Raw genomic sequence first — 20357 nt, 5'->3', positions numbered from 1 at the left:
AGACTTTTAAAAATTTCCCAAAGCTCTAAGAACTATTGTTTTAAAGCAGCGGTTAGCAAACTACAGTCCAAAGCCAAGGCTATCTCATAGCCAGTTATTATAAATAAAGTTGTATTGGAAAACAGCCATGCCCATTTTTTTAATGTATTGTCAATGACTGCACTGGAAGGGCAGAACTACATGGTCGTGACAGAGACCATTTAGCCCACAGCACCTAAAGTATTCACTGTCCTTTACAGAAAAACTTGGCTAACCCCACTCTAAAGCATACATTATAATAATACAAATACCATAATATTCTATTGAAAACAAATATATACTTATCAAGTTTTTGTTGAATAATTTATTGCATGCCTTTAAAACAGAGAGGAATTAGGTTATTTGGACAGAATCTTATTTTGCATTTCTTCTTCATGGGGATATCAGGTGTATCTTTCAAGTGACAACAATGGTCACAAAAAGTAAGCCTGAATGGTGAGGGGGACAGGCATCCCAGTTTTGCTAAAATAGTTTTCCCTCTCTAAAGTGTCACAATTAAAATGATAAATTATATAGTTATCCAACTAAGGAGAGAGTATAGTAGCTTATGTACCCTTGCCTCAGTGCTGAGAGAGATACCATCCCTAGACTGCCATGCATTCCCATGCTTTTTCACTACCATTTAGCAGCAAAACTCTAAAATATAAAGCATCTGGGAAAAGATATTGACTGACTACTTCCTTTTACACCTTAGCTCATAAATACCATGATTCTATGTGATGGCTTGTGGAAGTCAAGAGGGTGATACATATATTTTTTTTGAATGCCTATGTACCAGTGTTCTGTTAAGAAGTATTATTACACACCTAACTGAAGTTAATCTTCACAACAATCAGTGAAAAGTAGGTTTTATTATCTTCGTTTTAGGTTAGAGAAAACTGGGCTCATAGTGGTAGCAATTTAGGGTTGGCCATCAACCCAGTTCTCTGTGATCCTTTCCACTACACCCCATTGTTGGAGACTACTATGGCTGAAATAGCAATCAGGGATTATCGAGGAGTCTCCTTGTTTTACACGTTAGGTAACTGTGGCCTAAATATGGTCTTGCCCGAGAGCATAAAGCCTGGTGCAGACCCCACATCTCCTGATTCCAGTATTTTTATACTGGTTAGCTTTAACTAGAATGAATCCATGACCTCAAACTGCAACACAAACTAATGCCAACCCTAAGACAAGACGAGGAATCAACCCAAGTCAACCTCCACTACTCTACTAAGTCCCCATATTATTAACTTACGTCTCTGTTAGGTACATAGTTCTGGAAAAAATATTTATCAAATGAAAACATGAATGACTGGATCAAGAATACTGCCCCACATACCTAATAATGCTGACCTTATATCTTAGTGATTTTTTTTATGGTTATAGGTGCTAATAATGAAACACCAACCTCTTTTTAATAGCCACACATGCTGCAAAATAATGGCAGTGGCCTATGATTTTTTTTCTTCAGTTTTCAGAGCTCTTCCATATACATAATTTTTTTTTTATTTACTGCCACCGCCACCACCCCCATGCCCAGTGTCCCCATTTAATACAGTGGATTTCCAAAAAATTATATTATTCTTCCATTTCCATCTCCTAGGCCTGTTAAGGCACAAATTTATTTTTCTACTTTTTCTACTTCCTTCCATTAGGGAGGAGCTTTTGGGCTTGAGTCAGGTTTAAGTCCTTTTTTCAGGAAACTAATAGTACACAGCTCTTTGAAGTTCATTCAAGGAGCTACTGACTACACTTCATTAAGGCCTTTAAAACATTTCTTCTTTATACCTAATACATAGTAATTGTGAAATCTCTTCAAACATAAGAAATAAAGAACATAGAAAGTGACACCCACCAGGGATTCTTTCCTCTAGAGAAAACCCCTGATAGTCATGTGGTGCATAGGGTCTGTTTTAAAAATCCTTGATCAGTTTTAGGAATCTTTCTAAACCAAGAGGAAACAATAGACTATTCTTCGTATAGGATTTCCTAGAATACTCTGTCTTTAGGTAAGCTTTGTTAGATAAAATCAGCTAATATTGACCACTTGTTAAAGGAAAGGAAGTCATTGTTTATGCCATATGGTAGAATAAGGCAAAAGTAACTTGGGGGGTCTCCAAGCCAATTGGCTGTTGGCATAGGACACCAATTAGTTAAGACACTAGCTGTTGACCACCCATTTGCCTGGTTAGACCTCTGGTTCCTTGGTAGTTCTTTTTTAGACAAGGGGACCTGCCATGTACTCATATGGTCTTTTCTATTTGGATCTACTAGAGGACAGTGCTGAAGTCTCTAATCCTTCAACACCCAGCTTATAGTCTTTCTCCATATGAAAGAAAAACAGATGGAGTATCCAGCGCTTCATTCAAAGGAAGACATAATGACTTGATGAACGTTGGCCTTTCTGGGGAGAAACACTGTCCCTTGAAGAAAGAAACTCCTTCTCTTTGCACTGGGCTACCACTGACTTCATGCGTATGCTTTTCTTCCTGGAAAAAAAATGACATGAATAGTAATTTTCCAGATAAAAATGTAACCTCCTTTGTCTTCTGTAGGGCATTTGGCTGACAAATGGCACGTAGCCAATATTGACACATTCTGCAGGTCTGGAGAGGGCTAGTATGCAGTCTGGGTTATATATGTTAAATTTTTCATTTTCTAAACAATTACAAATGAAACAAAACTCTAACTCTAGATTTGGCTTAGGGGGTCTTCCTTATTTTAGTTCTCCCACTTCATACTTAACCCTTTGGTTTTTACCTCTGGTCTTTCGTGAACGATTCATTTCTCTTTATCAGTTTGTTGGCTTGTGTTTAGTTGGCTTTGGAAACACATATTTAGTGCATACCCATCCTAAATCTTCTCTATTTTTTAAACACGTTCATCATCATCATCATCTCTGGTGTTAGCTATGTTACTTTTTTTTTTTTCAATTGTTTAAAATGTTTTATTTATTTCTGAGAGAGAGACAGCATGAGCAGGGGAGGGTCAGAGAGAGAGGGAGATACAGAATCTGAAGCAGGCTCCAGGCTCTGAGCTCGCTGTTAGCATAGAGCCCAATGCGGGGCTTGAACCCACAATCCATGAGATCATGACCTGAGCCGAAGTCAGATGCTCAACTGACTGAGCCATCCAGGTGCCCCTGGCTATGTTACTTTGTACCCACCTCACAAGGAATTATATCACACTGGTGGGCTATGGTACCATGATTGAGAATCACTGCTCTATATGCCATCAATCAATCTGAGACACTTTGATCATGAAAGTCTTCTGCTAGGAATTTCTTCAGTGACATTCCATTGCCATATAGAGAAGCCAAATGGTTTGGTCAGGCCTTCATCCCCTGCACATCTGCTACTGCCCACCTCCCACCGTGCTTCTCCCACCCCTGCTTGCACATTCCTAATTGCCCATGCTTCTTCCCACCCCCATGCAGTTCCCCTCCCCTCTGTCAGATTAGGCAGGAGTCCCACCTCTTCTACCAGGACCCCTCTGCTATCTTCCTACATATGGTGTTTATGGTCAGTGCTGCTCATTGAACAGTCACAGTCCACCTTACTGTCTGAGCACTTTCCTGTGACTTCTGGGTTAGACCATAAGGCCAATGAGACAGAGACTACATCTCAGGTAGGTAAAGCATGGAGCATGGTGCTGAAAGATTCCATGGCAAGTCTGCCCAGTCCATCACTTGCCCCATTTCAGGATCTTCCTCTCTTTTTAATAAGAGCAGCACTTACTATGTTTCGAGCAAAGTTCGAGGCACTTTATGTATTTGATTCATTTAATCCTCACTACCCTATGTGATTGTTACCACTGTCCTCCCATTCTGCAGTTGAGGGACATAGAACACTATGAAGTTACCACGAATTCAAACTTCATGTAGCAGAACTCTTTCTTCTGTTCTCCCATTTTCTCTTTTAATCCACTCACAGCAATCCTGCAAGGGAACAAGGCTCAGAGAGGGTGTCCTTGCCCCAGTTAACATAGCCAATAAATAGCAAAGGGGGCCTGTATGCTTCAAAGCCTTTCTCTTTTCCACTGTGCAGTTCAGCTTTCCCAAGACCTCTTTACCATTTCCTCCAAAGGATTAAATTGTGAGGAAATCTGACACTAGCCCTAAAATCAGCAGTTTTCATAAAGCTCACTATTTGTTGTCTTATCCAGGGCAGTTAATCTGTGCATGTTTCCTGTTGCTGCTGTAACAAATTACCGCACATTTAGCAGCTTAAAACAACGTGAATTTACTATCTTATAGCTCTGGAGGTCAGAAGTCTGAAATCAGTTTTACTTGGCTAAAATCAAGGTGTTGGCAGGCCTGTGTTCTTTCTGGAGGCTCTCAGGGAGAATCTATTACCTTGCCTCTTCCAGCTTCTAGAAGCTGTGTGCTTCCTTGGCCCATGGCCCCTTCTTCCATCTTCAAAGTGCCTCACTTCAACCTCTGATTCTGTCCTTTTTCTCAGACTCTGACTCTCCTTCCCTCTTAAAAGGACCATTGTGACGACACTGACCCCACCTAGATAATAGAGGTAATCTCCCCATCTCAAAATGTTTAATGACATCTTTAAAGTTGCTTTTACCATGTAAGATCACATTTTCACAGGTTCCAGGTATTAGGACATAGATATCATTGTTCAGCCTGCCAGCCTTCTATATTGTGGGCTAAACATCAGACTCTATTAGTACAATATTCTTGAACTTAAAAGTAAATTGCCACTCTGCTCACCACCATCTGTGAGCCTCATATGCACCAATACTTCTTTACTCATTTTTATTCTAAAAAATAAATGAAAAAGAGAAATGAGAGGAAAAGAGAGAGATGCTAGAAGGGTTAACGGAGATGAGTTAGGGAGTCCACTCTGAAGCATAATTTATATTTCTCTGTATTATGCATGTTTTATGATCAGGATTGTGTCCACCCAACTATACACACATATTGCACACATCTGTGCAGAGACTGAAACAATCACCATGACCCCTGTTTTCTCCCTTGCTTTAAACTGTGATTATGTGGCCATTTCCCTAAGAACTTTTTTTTAATCAGGGTTACAATTCAAAACGCCTATGGTTTAGCTGTATAAAAAGGTCAATGTGAGCAGAGCCACTGCTAGTAATAGTAAGAAAAAAGGTGAATTTTAATGACAACTGCAAATGTTTGAGAGTTCACTTTTTTCATTTTTTGGATTTAAATACACACACACACACACACACACACACACACAAAAGAATGACTTTGGTCTGGATTTGAGGGTTGAAGACTGGCAGGAAGAACCAATTGAGTCATCAGTTTTGTTACATTCCAGTGACTAAAATATAAATTCTCATAATTTAGAAACCATGCTTATTTAAAATGTTGTATTCAGGGAGGAGAAAAAAAAACTATCAGGATGTTTATCTTATTTTTGGCAGCGTATTTTATAAGGAAATGAACACTTGATCCTACCTTTAGAATCAATAATAAATGTAAACAAAGCAGAGATTAGAAGTAAAATTTCGTATGTGCATTGTTTTTGTTTTTATTTATTGGCAAAACACTCTCTATAGTCATTGCTCTGGATTTTAGTGGGCTTGCAGCCCCATGCTTCACATAATAACAGGAATATTAAACCTGGAAGATACACTGTACATCACTCTACTTGCAGGATTAAGAAAGCTCAGTTAATATTAGATCAACAAGGTGATTCTAATGGCTGGGGTAGAAATTCTGTTCTCATTTAATAATTTTGGACAAGACTCTAGCCTTCATTTTCTTTGCTTCTCTGAGCCCTAATTCATTTTGGCTCAACTTGATCTCTGTTGTATACCAAGCACTGTCTCTACCAGATTTTTGAACCTCTCAATCTTGCATGTCACAACGTTACATCAAATTCCAAAGGTCTAACACCAAGCTTGATAACCCAGCCACCCGCCACCTTTGCCAGCAGACCTAGTCTTCCTTCACAGGTCATACTACCTTCTGGCATGTTCTCTAACCCATTACCTTGGTTCCAGTCCTCACAACTAACCAAACCATCACTAACAGCCTTTTACTTGGTGTCCCCGTGTTGTCTTATTTCTCATCCATTGCTTCCCAACTCAGTACAACAGTTCTTTACTATAGGCCCTCTGTTGAGCCTTTAAAATATTAGTATGTGCTGAGGACCCCCAAATAGGCTATGGTATGGAGTGTTATTTAGACTTACATGGCCTGGAACCTTTTCTCCATGGTACAGCTATTAATACCTCACAGGGCAGTACTCTCTGGAACCCATCAGCCTTCATTGCCTGAATCATTTTCTACAAATTGGATCATGTTACCCTCTACTTTAAAATCCTCAGTGACACCTGGTCTTGAGATTATATCCAGATATGCCCAAGGCCCTTCACTGTTTGCCCCTCACCTGGCTTCTCAGTCTCCTTTCCCAACTACAACATCTCCATGAACTCTATCCTCTACCTTCTCAGGTCTCCTCAGAGATACCATGTTCCTTCATACCCCAGGTCTGTGCACATGTGATCTGACTCTGTGGGCACTCCTTATCTCACTGGCCAGCCCCTCATGTGTCCCCTCCCCTGTAGAGCCTTCCGTAATTTTCCAGGAAGACTTAATAGCATCTCCTCTGTATTCCCAGTTTTGTAAAACTGATCACATTTGATCAGTTTTTCTCCCTCAATGGACTGCAAATACCTGAGGCTTAGCAACCAGTTTTTAGTCATCTTAAATTCTCAGTACCTCCCAGCCTGGCACTCAGCAAGTACTCAGTAAGTGTTTAATGAAAGAATGAATGAGTGAATAAAGAAATGAATGAAATGAGTTAGAAACTAGAAGCAGAACACATGTTAAAACTAGAAAGTTGACCTTAGAAAATATAAATGTCACTTTGTGTTGGGCTCAATAATATGACTTGAGGGACCAAGGAAATGAACTCAGCTCTAGTACATAAAGCTACCAACATGAACCCAAAGGTGTCAATACAGGCATAATTTCTTAATGTGTGATCATGAGAAAATCATTAAAAATAAAGGACACTTAGGCTACTGTAATTTTGATTAGAAACCTAACTTTTAAGTGCTCTCCTTATTACATATTTTTACTTTCTTATAAAACTAGTAAATCTATGACCTTATGTCATAGATGAAACATGTCATACATGAAACATGTATGGCAGGGAGGATAATCATTGGCATAAATACTATTTTTTGTTATTTATTCTGTTAATGGCACATATTTAAAAATAATACCCTCACTAAAGATCTTCCTCTTCATCCCTTTTGCTGTTCTCTTTATTTTTTAATACAGTTTATTGTCAAGTTGGTTTCCATATAACACCCAGAGCTCATCCCAAAAAGTGCCCTCCTCCATGCCCATCACCCATTTTCCCCTCGCCCTCACCGCCTATCAACCCTCAGTTTGTTCTCAGTATTGAAGAGAAATACTCTTATAGTTTGCCTCTCTCCCTCTCCTTAACTATTTTTCCCCTTCCCCTCCCCTATGGTCCTCTGTTAAGTTTCTCCTGTTCCACATATGAGTGAAAACATATGGTATCTGTCTTTCTCTGCCTGACTTATTTCACTTAGCATAACAACCTCAAGTTCCATCCACATTGCTACAAATGGCCAGATTTCATTCTTTGTCATTGCCATGTAGTATTCCATTGTATAGATAAACCACATCTTCTTAATACATTCATCAGCTGACAGACATTTAGGCTTTCCATGATTTGACTATTGTTGAGAGTGCTGCTATGAACATTGGGGTACATGTGCCCCTATGCATCAGCACTCCTGTATCCCTTGGGTAAATTCCTAGCAGTGCTATTGCTGGGTCATTGGGGAGTTCTATTGTTAATTTTTTGAGGAGCCTCCACACTGTTTTCCAGCTGTTCTCTTTTTTAAATTTTCTTCTTTGCATACTGCTTCTCACTTCGGAAGTGTCAGCCTCATCAGGCCATCTCAACATGTTTGCAGAGTTGTTGCAGACTTTGGAAACTTTATTAGTTTGAAATTTTGTCTATAGTTTTTAAAAACTTCTAAAAAACACCTTTTCAGCAGTGCAAACACACCAAGGACCCGTTTAAGAGCAAAAATCCCTGACAATAGTCACTTAGCTAGATGGTCATCTGCCATGTCTGGAGGGCCACAGCACCTGGCAGAGGACATGAAGCAACTGGCTAAAACCCATTGCTGACTTGTTTAGAAACAGCTCCTGGCTAATGTTAAAACAGCTCAATAATAGGTGGATGTTCAGCCCATCAGCTGGATGCCTGTGTCATGGCTTTTAAACATTTGGATTCTTGGCTCTTTTGTTCATCCAATCATCAATCCAACCAACATTTATAAAGTGTGTGCTCTTTGCCAGATGCTACATTAGGCCCTGGGGAATAGAAAGATGAGTGCATTCCGTTTCCTCAAAAGATGCATAATCCTGTGGGGGTGGGGGGTATTGCAGACACATAAACAAATAGCTCTTATGGGAGACATGCAGCACCCTTCCAGGTCAAGACAGGGTGGGAGGTGACACATTCTTTGAGCCTTTGAACTGGTCCTTCAAAGATGTCTTGGTAGTTTCTAGATAGACTAAGAGGCAAAGGGCATTGCTCACAGAATGAACAAGGTGATCAAAGGCCTGAGCATAGAAGGTATCTGTGTGCCCAGGGAAGAGAAAATTGTCCCCATGGCAGGCCACCAAGGAATGTGGCTGGGTAGCTCAGCATGGGTTAGATCACGAGGGCTCTCAAGGGTGACCTTGGGAATCTGAATTTTACCTCCTGGGTGTTAAGAATTTCCTAAAAGTTTACTGGGTAGATCAAATTTTGAAACAATAAGCTAATTTCCTTTACATCTTCTTGTAACTGCTTTGTCATCATATTGTCCAACACTTCTGCACATTGCTGGGGTGGGCGGGATCAACTAAGGGCCTGTCCTAAACCAAGTCCTATCTACAAAGTGATGACCCAGCTAGATTATGTTTCATGAGTGATCACCCTCTACAGCACAGTGTTATTACATCTCCACCTTTAAAACAGGACCAAGTATTTTCATCATCTATTTCCTCAATTTGAAAGGGAAAGAAAATTAACCTGCATTTTTCCTTATTGCCATATTCACTAAGAAGCTCTAACTAAGCAGCTTGGATCAGAGAGCTGTTCTTATGCAGCTGGGGTTTTGTTTGTTTGTTTGTTTCATTTTTGGAGCACTTATTCAATTTTTATTATTTTTTAATGTTTATTTTTGAGACAGAGAGTGAATGGGAGAGGGGAGAGAGGGGGAGGGGCAGGGAAGGGGAGGGGCAGAGAGAGAAGGAGACACAGAATCTGAAGCAGGCTCCAGCCTCCAAGCTGTCAGCATAGAGCCTGACAAGGGGCTCGAACCCACAAGCCATGAGATCATGACCTGAGCTAAAGTCTGATGCTCAGTCGACTGAGCCACCCAGACCTCCCCTCATTGGAGCACTTATTCAAATTGAATGGAAGCCCATGTGCCTTCTTAGATAGTTAGAAAGGGAACATCTTAGCCATCAAGCATTGAAGAGATCTCTAATCCAACACCACTAGTGAAGTGTCTAAAATGTCAGTCACCATGTAATGGAAATTTCAAGAGCATGTTCTCTATGCCTAACAAACTCAATAGAACCCATGGGGAATTTGATTGTGAATTGAAATCAAAGGATTGGAAGAAAAGTGGCTTGATGTACTTTTGAGGTTCAGGGAATAATGATCTCATGAATCAGCCATTAGTTCTCTCAAAGATAAGTCCACTGCATTTTGACTATAGTGTACATATTTATGAACCATACCTATATGTCACATTCTCCAGCATCAGTTATAAAATGTCACTCTGCTGTTTAGCTCACACCCAAATTTCTTTTTTACTAGGAAAAAAAATCATTAATTTTAAAAGAAAAAAATTAGAGAGAGTGTAGAAGAAAATTGGAGACATCCAATCCTAAGGTCTCCTATTCAAGATGTGACACTATCACACTGAGGAAATGTTTTGAATGCAATTCTCAAACACTAGTATGAGCAACAAGAGAACCAAAATCCCTTTCTTCAAAGAGCTGATAATAGATAATTACCAAAGGGATGAGAACTATTTAAAAGAGGTATTTAAAAACAAAAAATAATAAATAAAATGAGGTTAACAAAATAGAGACTTTTTTGGCTTCTCTAGCTAGTGGGTTAAGAATGGCTTCTCCAAGCAAGTGAGAATGGAATTAAACCTGAATAGTAAAAAGACACAGCCATGTGAAGATATAAGCTGAGAGTGAGCCAGGTAGAGAGAAGAGCAGATGCAAAGGCCCTGTGGGAGAAACAAGCTTGGGATGTGCAAGGACCACACACCCACAACCAATGAGGCTAAAATATGCAGGGAAAGGGGAGAATTGTATGACAAGAGATTGCAGAGGTGTGTCCGGTTTCTCTTGTTCACTGCTACAACCAAGAACCCAGAACCATGTTTGGTCTATGATTGGTACTGAATAAATTTCTGTCAAATGAATGAATGAAGTTAAAATTTGAGTTAGACTGTCTCAAAACTTCCTTCAGGGCAGGGACCAGAACATGTAGGAATTTGCAGGTCAGGGTTAGAGGAGTTTGGATTTTATTCTAATCATAAGGGAAAGTCATTGAAGGCTTTTAAGCATGAGAATACTGTGATCTGATTTATGCTTTAAAAACATCATTCTTGCTGCTGTGTGGAGAATAGATTGTAGATATGCCAAATATCTTCCATTGCTCCTATAGGTCCACTCTACCTTTCCACCTGTGTCTCAGGAGGCTAACCTAGATAGACTCTACACTCTGGCTTCTAGTTGTGTTCAATCAATGGCATGTTCAGCAGGCCATCAGAAGGAGAGAGAAGCTGTCTTCAAATTGAGTATGCCATCTATATGCTACCAGGACCTATTGAGAGAACTAGAGACTGGTTAGGAAGCTTTGTAGTAGTTTACATGAGAGATTATGATAGCCTAATTTATTATTTGTGGTGGAGGTCAAGTTTACTTATTTTGGAGGGAAATCTGACAGTATTTGCTCATCGATTGAGTGTCAGGGAAGAGGTGGTAAGAAAAGGGAAATGCTCAAGGGTTTTTCCCATGATTCTGTCTTAGATATGGCACCTTCCAAAAAATGGGGAAGACTGAAAGGAGAGCAAATTTGGGACAAGGTTCGAAGGGCAAGATCAAAAGTTCCATTCTGGGGGCGCTTGGGTGGCTCAATTGGTTGGGCGTCTGACTTCGGCTCAGGTCACGATCTCACGGTTGGTGGGTTTGAGCCCCGCATCGGGCTCTGTGCTGAAAGCTCGGAGCCTGAGGCCTATTTCAGATTCAGTGTCTCCTTCTCTCTCTCTGCCCCTCCCCCGCTCACGTTCTGCCTCTGTCTCAAAAATAAGAAAACATTAAAAAAAAAAAAAAGTTCCATTCTGGACATAGTTAGGTCAAGATGCCTATTTGCATTTAAGACAAAGAGGAGAGGTCAGAGCTTAAGATTTGAATTTTTGACTCATCAGAATAAACTTTTTTTCCAGACAGTTACATGTTGAACAAAATTGCATAAAGTTCATAGAAGAACTTTAATAACTCATAGAATACAAAGACCTGTAGAGGACACAGTCCCTACCTAAATTTGGAAATTTTTAGGAATCAGCAATTCACATGGTTAGTTGTCTAATTATAAAAGAGCCCTAAGAAGGGCTGAATGATAATGGTTATAACTAATCTGATGATGGAATAACTGGTTGGCTAGAAATGAGACTTTAATAGAAATAAGAGAAGACTGAGCCTAAGAGGTCATGAAAAGGGCTATAAAACCAAATTTAAAACATTGGTTGTCTGTAATAGCAAGAAGGCATGTTTTAAGCAAATGGAACTCTTAGCCACTAATTTAAATTTCCCCCAACCACCAACTTCAATTCCACAAATATTTATTGAGAATATTTTTGCAGGAGGCACTGTGCTGGGCAGTGTGGGTACAAAATGCATTGAAGAGGTAAGCTGAACTTCTACCAAACGATAACTAAAAAGGTTTGCTTCTGCAATAAATAAAAAGGCCAGGGAGTCATCAAAATGAGCCAGATCAGCCTAAGTCCTGCCCACTCACAACTTGAATCATGAGCTCTAAGGCCATAGATTGTTCCTTAATTAAGGTAAAACAACATGCTAAACAAGCCCTTGGAAGGAACTGTTTGGATCTGTAATGAATAATAACAGGCTGCAGACCACTTCCTACAGCACAGCCCATTGAGCATAGACTCCCATAAGTTCTGAGAGGCCACTGCTGCAGCCAGAACCACTCCAGCAAAAACTCTCAGGTCTGTCCATCCGGGACTAACCTCCCAGCGAGCCCAAGGGCAGCAGGTATAAGGAAAAGGACTATTCTTGAAGAAAAAAGAGCACTCTCTAGAGCTTTGACAGGAAAGTAGCCCGGCAAAGAGTAGCCACTGGGAGCTAATCTAAAAATGACAGAAAACCCAAAGTCACAATGGCTTCAATAAGAAAGAAGAGTATTTCTCTCTCGTATAAACAGGCCATCCAGGGCCCATGTGGTGGCTTCACCATCAGGAACACAGGCTACTTCCATCGATTTGCCTATCACCATCCAAGATGGGAGGTTAAAAGTTTAGACCTGATGTTCAAATTCCAGCCAGCAAGGAGGAGAAAGCAAGGAGGTGGGAGGGGATGCCATACTCTTTCGTGGTCATTTCTCTGAAATTGCACATAACGTTGCCATGTAAATCCCATTGGCCAGCACTTAGTAATAGACCCATGTGCATCTTCAGGTGAGATCAACAAATATAGTCTGTATGCTGAGAAGTCATGTGCCTAGCTAGACATGCTAAAAATTGGGGGTTCCTTTACTATTGCAGGGGAGGGGGCTACTGGGATAACAGCCAACAATAAATAGCACAGGGGCCTCCCTTTCCCTTCATGCAACTGAACTGTAACTATTAAGTTACATGTAAACAATGCGTTTTACTGGGGTCCCAGTGAAAACCATTAAAGTAGGACTATTTTCCTATATCCCAAATTCCAGTGGCTCTAGCTCCCACCACCCTAAGAAATCACCAGTCCTACAAGAGGACATCCAGGGCAGTTCTTCAGAAAACCAGGTTTTCAATCTTATGTCCCTCCAATAGGGTAGAGTGGATGTTCACACTTAGAAGGAAAGAGCTGCCTTCTGTGCGCATTAATTCCTCCAGATTTAGACTGATGGCAGGAGCTCTCTTGTTCTTTCTGGAAGCTGCACAGATTATTTCACTGGGTCGTAAATATGTTTAACACCCTATTATACTAACCTTTCAAACCAGTTGTCTTGGGTTGCTGCAAATCATAGTTTAGGAACAACTTTCTATGATTTAAAGGCCCTTGACATTCCTGGATGCTGTAGTTAAATACTTGAAATTGAGATTGGAGGGTATAGATCCTGCTACACAATTCATTTCAAGGAAAGGAAACAAAATCCTTTGGGCTAGTTCTTAGCTTTCCTTCATTTTCTTTTTCTTTTGTCCATTTTTGTTTTTTATTTTGTTTTGGTAATCTTGACTCAGCCAAGGCTAATCATTGGCAGTCAAACATACTGCTGTCCTACGTTAGGATGACGTTCTCTTCTGTCCCCAGTGTTCCAGGACCTGCGGAGGTGGCATCCAGAAGCGTGAGGTCCTTTGCAAACAGCGCATGGCTGATGGCAGCTTCCTGGAACTCCCTGAGACCTTCTGTTCAGCCTCGAAACCGGCCTCCCAGCAAGCCTGCAAGAAAGATGACTGTCCCAGCGAGTGGCTCCTCTCCGACTGGACAGAGGTATGTGGGCTCCTCAGAAGGAGATCATGAAAGAGGTGTAAGGAAGAAAAGCAGCACCCCAAACTTACACATACAGAAGATGAGAATAGGACAAAATAATCTTATTTTGGGACAGATTTTTGTAAGCAAGTGTTTTTAACTAGGCTGCAGGGATGTGAGGTAAGCAGCCAGCCCTGACTCAACAATCAGAAGCGTGGAATTGTAAACGGGCTCTTCGTGGAACAAAACCAGGCCTTGTTTGGCCCAGAATCCTTCTCAGAACGCCGCATTGTTCTACCTTTATCCCCACACCCACCTCCCCGATCTCCCGGCACCTCCTCCTCCCAGATGTTTCTAGTCTCCACTCAGGAAGGGCAAAGCCTCTCTAGTTATTCCCTTCCAAGTTACTAGACAATAAGGAACATGATTTATTAAGAAGAGAAGGCCAGGGAAATCCTGCCTCTTTACTGTCAGTTTCCTGGCTCTAAGACGTTAACAATTTCCCAGCAAGAGAACTTGATTTCCCCTGTTGCTTGCATTTGGGGGGATGATTACATCAGCATCCACTATTCCTGACTTGCCTCATAAGTTAGGGATATACCCCCAACTAACCTCCTTTTCTAAATAGTTCCTACTCCAACACTAGCATCAATTAAGTCATTTACACCTACCTTCAACTTGTTTTCAGCCCCTACGACTACTGTGAGTTGCCTACAACTCCCTCAGCTTCCTAGGCCTGTGTGTCTTCCATAAAAAAAATCCCCCCCAAAGTATTGCCTCATAAGCAAGAACAGAATGTAGCCAAGAACAGAATCGCCAGGCCCGAAGTGAAAATCTTTGCATCAAGAGCAGATGCAAGACTGCGCCCTTTCTTGCATATAAGCATTTGAACTGGCCTTGCTGATCCCGTTGCCTTCTCTGTGTGTTTGTGTGTATACATGTGTGCATGTATGTTGTATGGATACACAGGATGGAGCTGCTGCTGGCTGAAATATATCCCAGGGACACTTCCTTCCACAGAGCGAAAAGCTGTCTCTGGAAGTTTAGATGCCACCTCTTTCAACCTATGTTCTTAGAATCCTTGCCCCTCATTGAATCCACTCATACAGCATTCACTCAGATGGCTATCTGCTAAGAGCACTGTAATTTTGAGGTAACCTACACTCCCGTAGGTTTTGTCATTTGGCGATAAATTGCCTTCTGGTGGCATCTCACCCCAAATGTCGCAGAACAGGAGTAGGGCATGATTATTTTTTTTCAAATCTTAGAAACAGTTTTCTTTCACCAAGATAAAGGATTAGAAGCATGTCAAATAAGTGTATGTGTTTGTGTGCACACACATGTGTGCATGCATGGACATGTTACTGACAGTTGTTCGATGGAATGTTGATTTGGGACTATGGTATTCTATCTGAAAAAAAAATCATAACAAAACTAACAGTGCAGGAGTGTGTAGTGATGTCATTGCCAAGTACATGGCTCTGGATGAAGACCTCCTCCCAGGGCATGTTGTGAAAGGTGTCCTCCTACAAAGTCTGTTGGTGATAGTTGCCATGAGCGGGATGCTGAGGAAGGGACGTGTATGTGCTATAATTGTGTTCCTGTGTTCCTGGAGTTTGTGGCCTCTGAGCACATGGGACACACAGAATTCAGAGAAAATTCTTTTAGGCCCACACATTTGAAGCAGGGACTGTTGTGATTATGCACTTAGAAAGGAAACTGCTGAACTAAGGTCCTCAGGGTCCCATTAAGTATAGCAGACATACTTTTTTTTAAAGAGAGCTGGTGGGAGAAGGGGCAGAGAGAAAATATTAAGCAGGCTCCACACTCAGTGCAGAGCCCAACGTGGAGCTAGATCCCATGACCCTGGGATCATGAACTGAGCTGAAATCAAGAGTCGGACGCTCAAATGACTGAGCCACCCAGGCACCCCAAGTATAGCAGACCTTTAGAGCAGTGTCATGTGTGCTTAGGAGTTAGACTCACAGATAGGCAAACTTAGGTTCTAATCCTGACTCTGCCACTTACTGGCTCTGTAACTTTGGGCTATATAACCTTTTTCAGTTTGTGTATATGAATGTTGGAGATAATAATGTCCCCCCATATGGTTATTGGGAGGCTTCAGTTAAATGATGCATATAAACTACTTTGTGCCTAGTAAAAGTTAACCCTATTATTGTTATGATTCTCTTCCATCCCTGCTCATGGTCAGGAGGAGAGTAAATAAAAGAAAGTACTTACCTTGACTGGCCAGACTCAGGGTCATTGCCTAGGCTTCCTGTGGGCTTTACTAGTCTTCCTGGGAAGAAGTAGTTACACTTTGGGAAGTAGGGCTACTTAGCCCTTATCCCTTGAATGTTATTAGGTTCCGAGTTATCTGGGTTGATGAATGGAAATTCCAAACACTGGGGAGGGGCTGGGAATGGTGGAAAATAATCACCAACTCACTGGGATTAAACTCAAGCTGGTGCCACACAACAGTGCTCCCCGGGGGTTTCACAGAGGCTCCAATTGGCCCTGTCATCCCAACAGCCCTTGCGTTGGCCCTCTGGCTGAGATGAAACATACATTCCACATCCCCTGCCCCCAAGCCTCCCCTTGGAGAAAGGAAGACCTGGATGATCTATGGGTGTTTTTCATCCTCAACTATCTGGACTCAATCTCATAGTTACTGCACAGAATCCCTCAGAGACAGAATTAAGCCAAAATTTTAGACACTTCAAATAAAATTACTTTCAGATTCTATTCTGAGAATAAGACCTCTTAAAAGGCCTTACTTCTTTCTTTAAAAGAATTCCTTACATCTCTTGAAAGAGTTGGCTATTATATATTTTTAAATTATATTTTTATGAAAGTCATTCCCCTCCCCAAAATATAAAAGGAATTAAGGTCAGAACAGTCCCTTTTAGAGCTAGAAGGAACTTAGAAGATTCGATAACTTGGTTGTTCTTCTCAAACCTGAAGCCACAAAACCCTTTTTTCAATTGAAATGTTACCGTGAAGCCAAGAATCTAAAACAGATAAAATCAGAGCTGTTTTCATTGAAGTGTGGGTTAGGGTCCCAGATCTCCATAGACCAGGTCTCCAGATCACTGGAAAAGCCCCTGAATCACTTCCTCCGTGTAGAACAGGGTTTGAAAATCCCTGCTCTTGCTTAATTTTAGTTTAGAGTTATGGAAATTGAGTCTCAAGAAAGAACTAGACTTGACCAAAATCATAAACCAATCTTTGGACACACAGTCTATTTTTCTGCTTGGCAGCCCTAAACTGACCATGCTTTAAAATTTTCCAGGCTCTTTGCCTCCATCCCACCTGATCCCGGGATTTGGTACTATCATTTACAATAAAATAAGGGATGGGTGGAATCTGGAATCCACGATCACCAGGGAACAAAAGCAACTGGGTATGATTCTTACATCCATGTTTTACGTCTTAACTGTCTTTCAGGCTGGCATATATCACAGCCTATTGCATGGAATAGTTCATTTCAGTGGGTTAGCATATAAACCTTGAGAACATAAGATGATATTTTTTTTGCTTTTAGTGTTCATTTTTCAAGTTAACGTGGCACACTGCCATGACCCTAGTTCAGGTCTTTATCATCTCAAGCCTGGACTACTGTGGCGGCCTACTTAACTGACATCCCCACCTCCCATAGATCTCCTACTCCCAACCCTCCTGGACACTGTTGCCAGATTAACCTTCTCAGAACACCTCTTTCATCATTTCACTCCTCCCTTCAATTGCTCCTCATTGCCTTGTGGACCAATTCCAAACCTCCTGTCTGAAAATTAAAAGTCTCTAACGTCTGGCCCCAAACTACCTCATGAGCTCCTGATACTCTCAACTTGTTGCCTCTGTTCAAACTGGCTTAGCTCTGCCCCAGGCCTGCCTTGGGTTTTTGCACAGAACCCTTTGACATTTGTTTGGATATTCCCCTGCCCTCCATGCTCATCCCAGGGTTCTACACCCCTTCAGACTACCCATCTTCAAAACCTAGGCCATGAAATCACAAGTGTACCAGCAGCATTCGACAGTTGTGAGCATTAATTTCATAATACTTTTAGTCTTATATTTCTACTAAATTCTTTTATTACTTTCTAATTCTTTAAACAGCTTTATTGAGGTATAATTTACATACTATAAAATTCAACTGTCCATTATGTTTCCAAGTTTTATCTGTTTACCACATATTCAAGAGACCAACATTCCTTTTATGATATAATAATATTCCATTACAATAAAGAAGATGTGGTATATACATACAATGGAGTATTACTCAGCAATCAAAAAGAAAGAAATCTTGCCATTTGCAACTATGTGGATGGAATTAGAGGGTCTCATGCTAAGCGAAATTAGTCAGAGAAGGACAAATATTATATGACTTCACTCATATGAGGACTTTAAGATACAAAACAGGTGAACATAAGGGAAGAGAAGCAAAAATAATATAAAAACAGGGAGGGAGCAAAGCATAAGAGACTCTTAAATATGGAAAACAAACAGAGGGCTGCTGGAGGGGTTGTGGGAGGGGGGATGGGCTAAATGGGTAAGGGGCATTAAGGAATCTACTCCTGAAATCATTGTTGTACTATATGCTAACTAACCTGGATGGAAATTGAAAAAATAAATAAATCACTTAAAAATAATAAGATTCCATTACATAGATATACCATATTTTTACTGATCCATTCACCAGCTGGCAAACATTTGAGCTGTTTCCCTTTTTGTCTATGCACTTTTGCATACAAGTCTATGTGGATGTACATTTTCACTTGTCTTGGATAGTTACCTACGAATGACATTTCTAGGTCATAGGGTATTTTTATGTTTATCTGTTTAAGAAGTAAATCAAGCTGTTTGTCAAGAAGACTGTAGTATTTTATATTGCCATCAGCAATATATGAAGATTCTAATTTTTATATCCACACTCATAGTATCATTTGTTATTGTCTGTCTTTTTAACTATGGCCATTTCAGTGGGTAGGAAGTAGTATTTCATTATTGTTTTGGCTTCTATTTCCCTAATACAGTATTTCATTTTAGCAATGAATTTGCATCGCCCCCCGTTGTTGATGACAGCTTCTTGAGGTTACAAACCACCTTGCACATTTTTTCCATAGTATCTAGCACCCCACCTCAAACAAAGTACATGTATAACAATTACCTCATGCTTGACATTAAAATACTACACTTGTGAAGGAAGGAGAAAAAATTAGCATTGAGTGTCATTTCTGTGTGTGAAATTTAAAATACATTATCTCATTTAATTCCCAACCTTGAAAAATAAGTCTAAGAAGTGGAAACAGACTCTGAGTTGCCACTGCCAAAATCCTGAACACAGGACTCTATGACTCTGTAATGCTAATGGCCAGGCCATATAAGTAAAAACAGATAGAGTGTCTATAGGAAACTTTAGAACAGAAAAATCTTAGAAGGGTCCCTGGGTGGCTCAGTCCATTAACTGTCTGACCCTTAACTTTGTCTCAGGTCATGATCTCATGGTTCGTGATTTTGAGCCCCATGTCAAACTCCTCACTGACAGTACTGAGCTTGCTTGGGATTCTCTCCCTCACTCTCCCTCCCCCACTTGCACATGCACGTGCTCTCTCTCCCTCTCTCAAAATAAACTTTTTTTTTTAAAAAAGGGAAAAATCTTAGAGTTAGCATGAGGTTACAGTATAGGCAGTCTTCCCACATTGTGACATAATTAATATTTCTCTTGGGGCACCTTGGTGGCTCAGTTGGTTAAGTGTCTGACTTTGGCTCAGGTCATGATCTCACAGTCCGTGGGTTCAAGCCCCGTGTCGGGCTCTGTGCTGACAGCTCTGAGCCTGGAGCCTGTTTCAGATTCTGTGTCTCCCTCTCTCTCTGCCCCTCCCACGCTCATTCTCTGTCTCTGTCTCTCAAAATAAAGACATAAAAAAAATGTTTAAAACATTTCTCTCACTTTTAGTGACTGTTGCTTTTCCGAGCAACTTTTCTTGTATTTGGGGGAGTTTGAGAGCCCATACAGAACCCATTAGCCTCTAGTTGCTTGCATTTACATGCATGTGACCTGTTTTTCTCCCCCCTCACCAGTGTTCCACGAGCTGCGGGGAAGGCACCCAGACTCGAAGTGCCATTTGCCGGAAGGTGCTAAAAACCGGGGTCTCAGCTATTGTCAATTCCTCCCTGTGCCCTCCCCTGCCGTTCTCTTCATCCATCAGGCCCTGCATGCTGGCAACCTGTGCCCGTGAGTATGTCAGAGCTCCTGGGTTGGGGACACAGAACCCACGTAGAAGCAGCTGTGGCCACGCAGTAGCCTTCCGTAAACCCAGGACCTGGTGGGAGACAGGCAGGCAGTAAAGCCTGAGGAGAGCCAGCACGCTGGTAAGCTCAGCTGGAGATGGAAAAGGAATCTTAATTACACGTGGCCAGGCGGAATTCTCTTCACTGCTGGAAAAACAGTTTGCGGGGGGCAGAGCAAAGTTCACTTGCTGGCATACAGAGATCTGGAAGCTGGAGTCAGCAGATTACTCATGAAGTCGAATGTTGTCCATGCTGGGGTTTTAAAATGCTCTCAACAGATTTGTTCTGTTTAATATGA

General features: G+C 41.1%; 1 protein-coding gene across 1 annotated transcript in view; it reads left to right on the top strand.

The window, feature by feature from the left end:
• The window catches only part of ADAMTSL1 (ADAMTS like 1), a gene marked incomplete at its 5' end in the record, with an annotated part of 328947 nt that overhangs the window by 181437 nt on the left and 127153 nt on the right, over positions 1 to 20357 (top strand). The window contains 2 exons of the mRNA XM_039244420.1: positions 13610 to 13789; positions 19850 to 20003. Of these exons, the coding sequence (XP_039100351.1) occupies positions 13610 to 13789; positions 19850 to 20003 (334 nt within the window). The remainder of the gene's footprint in view (positions 1 to 13609; positions 13790 to 19849; positions 20004 to 20357) is intronic.

Source organism: Hyaena hyaena, unplaced genomic scaffold (assembly GCF_003009895.1).
Source record: "Hyaena hyaena isolate Hyena2069 unplaced genomic scaffold, ASM300989v1 scaffold_240, whole genome shotgun sequence".
NCBI lineage: Eukaryota > Metazoa > Chordata > Mammalia > Carnivora > Hyaenidae > Hyaena > Hyaena hyaena.
This window is presented reverse-complemented; position numbering and strand designations above follow the sequence as displayed.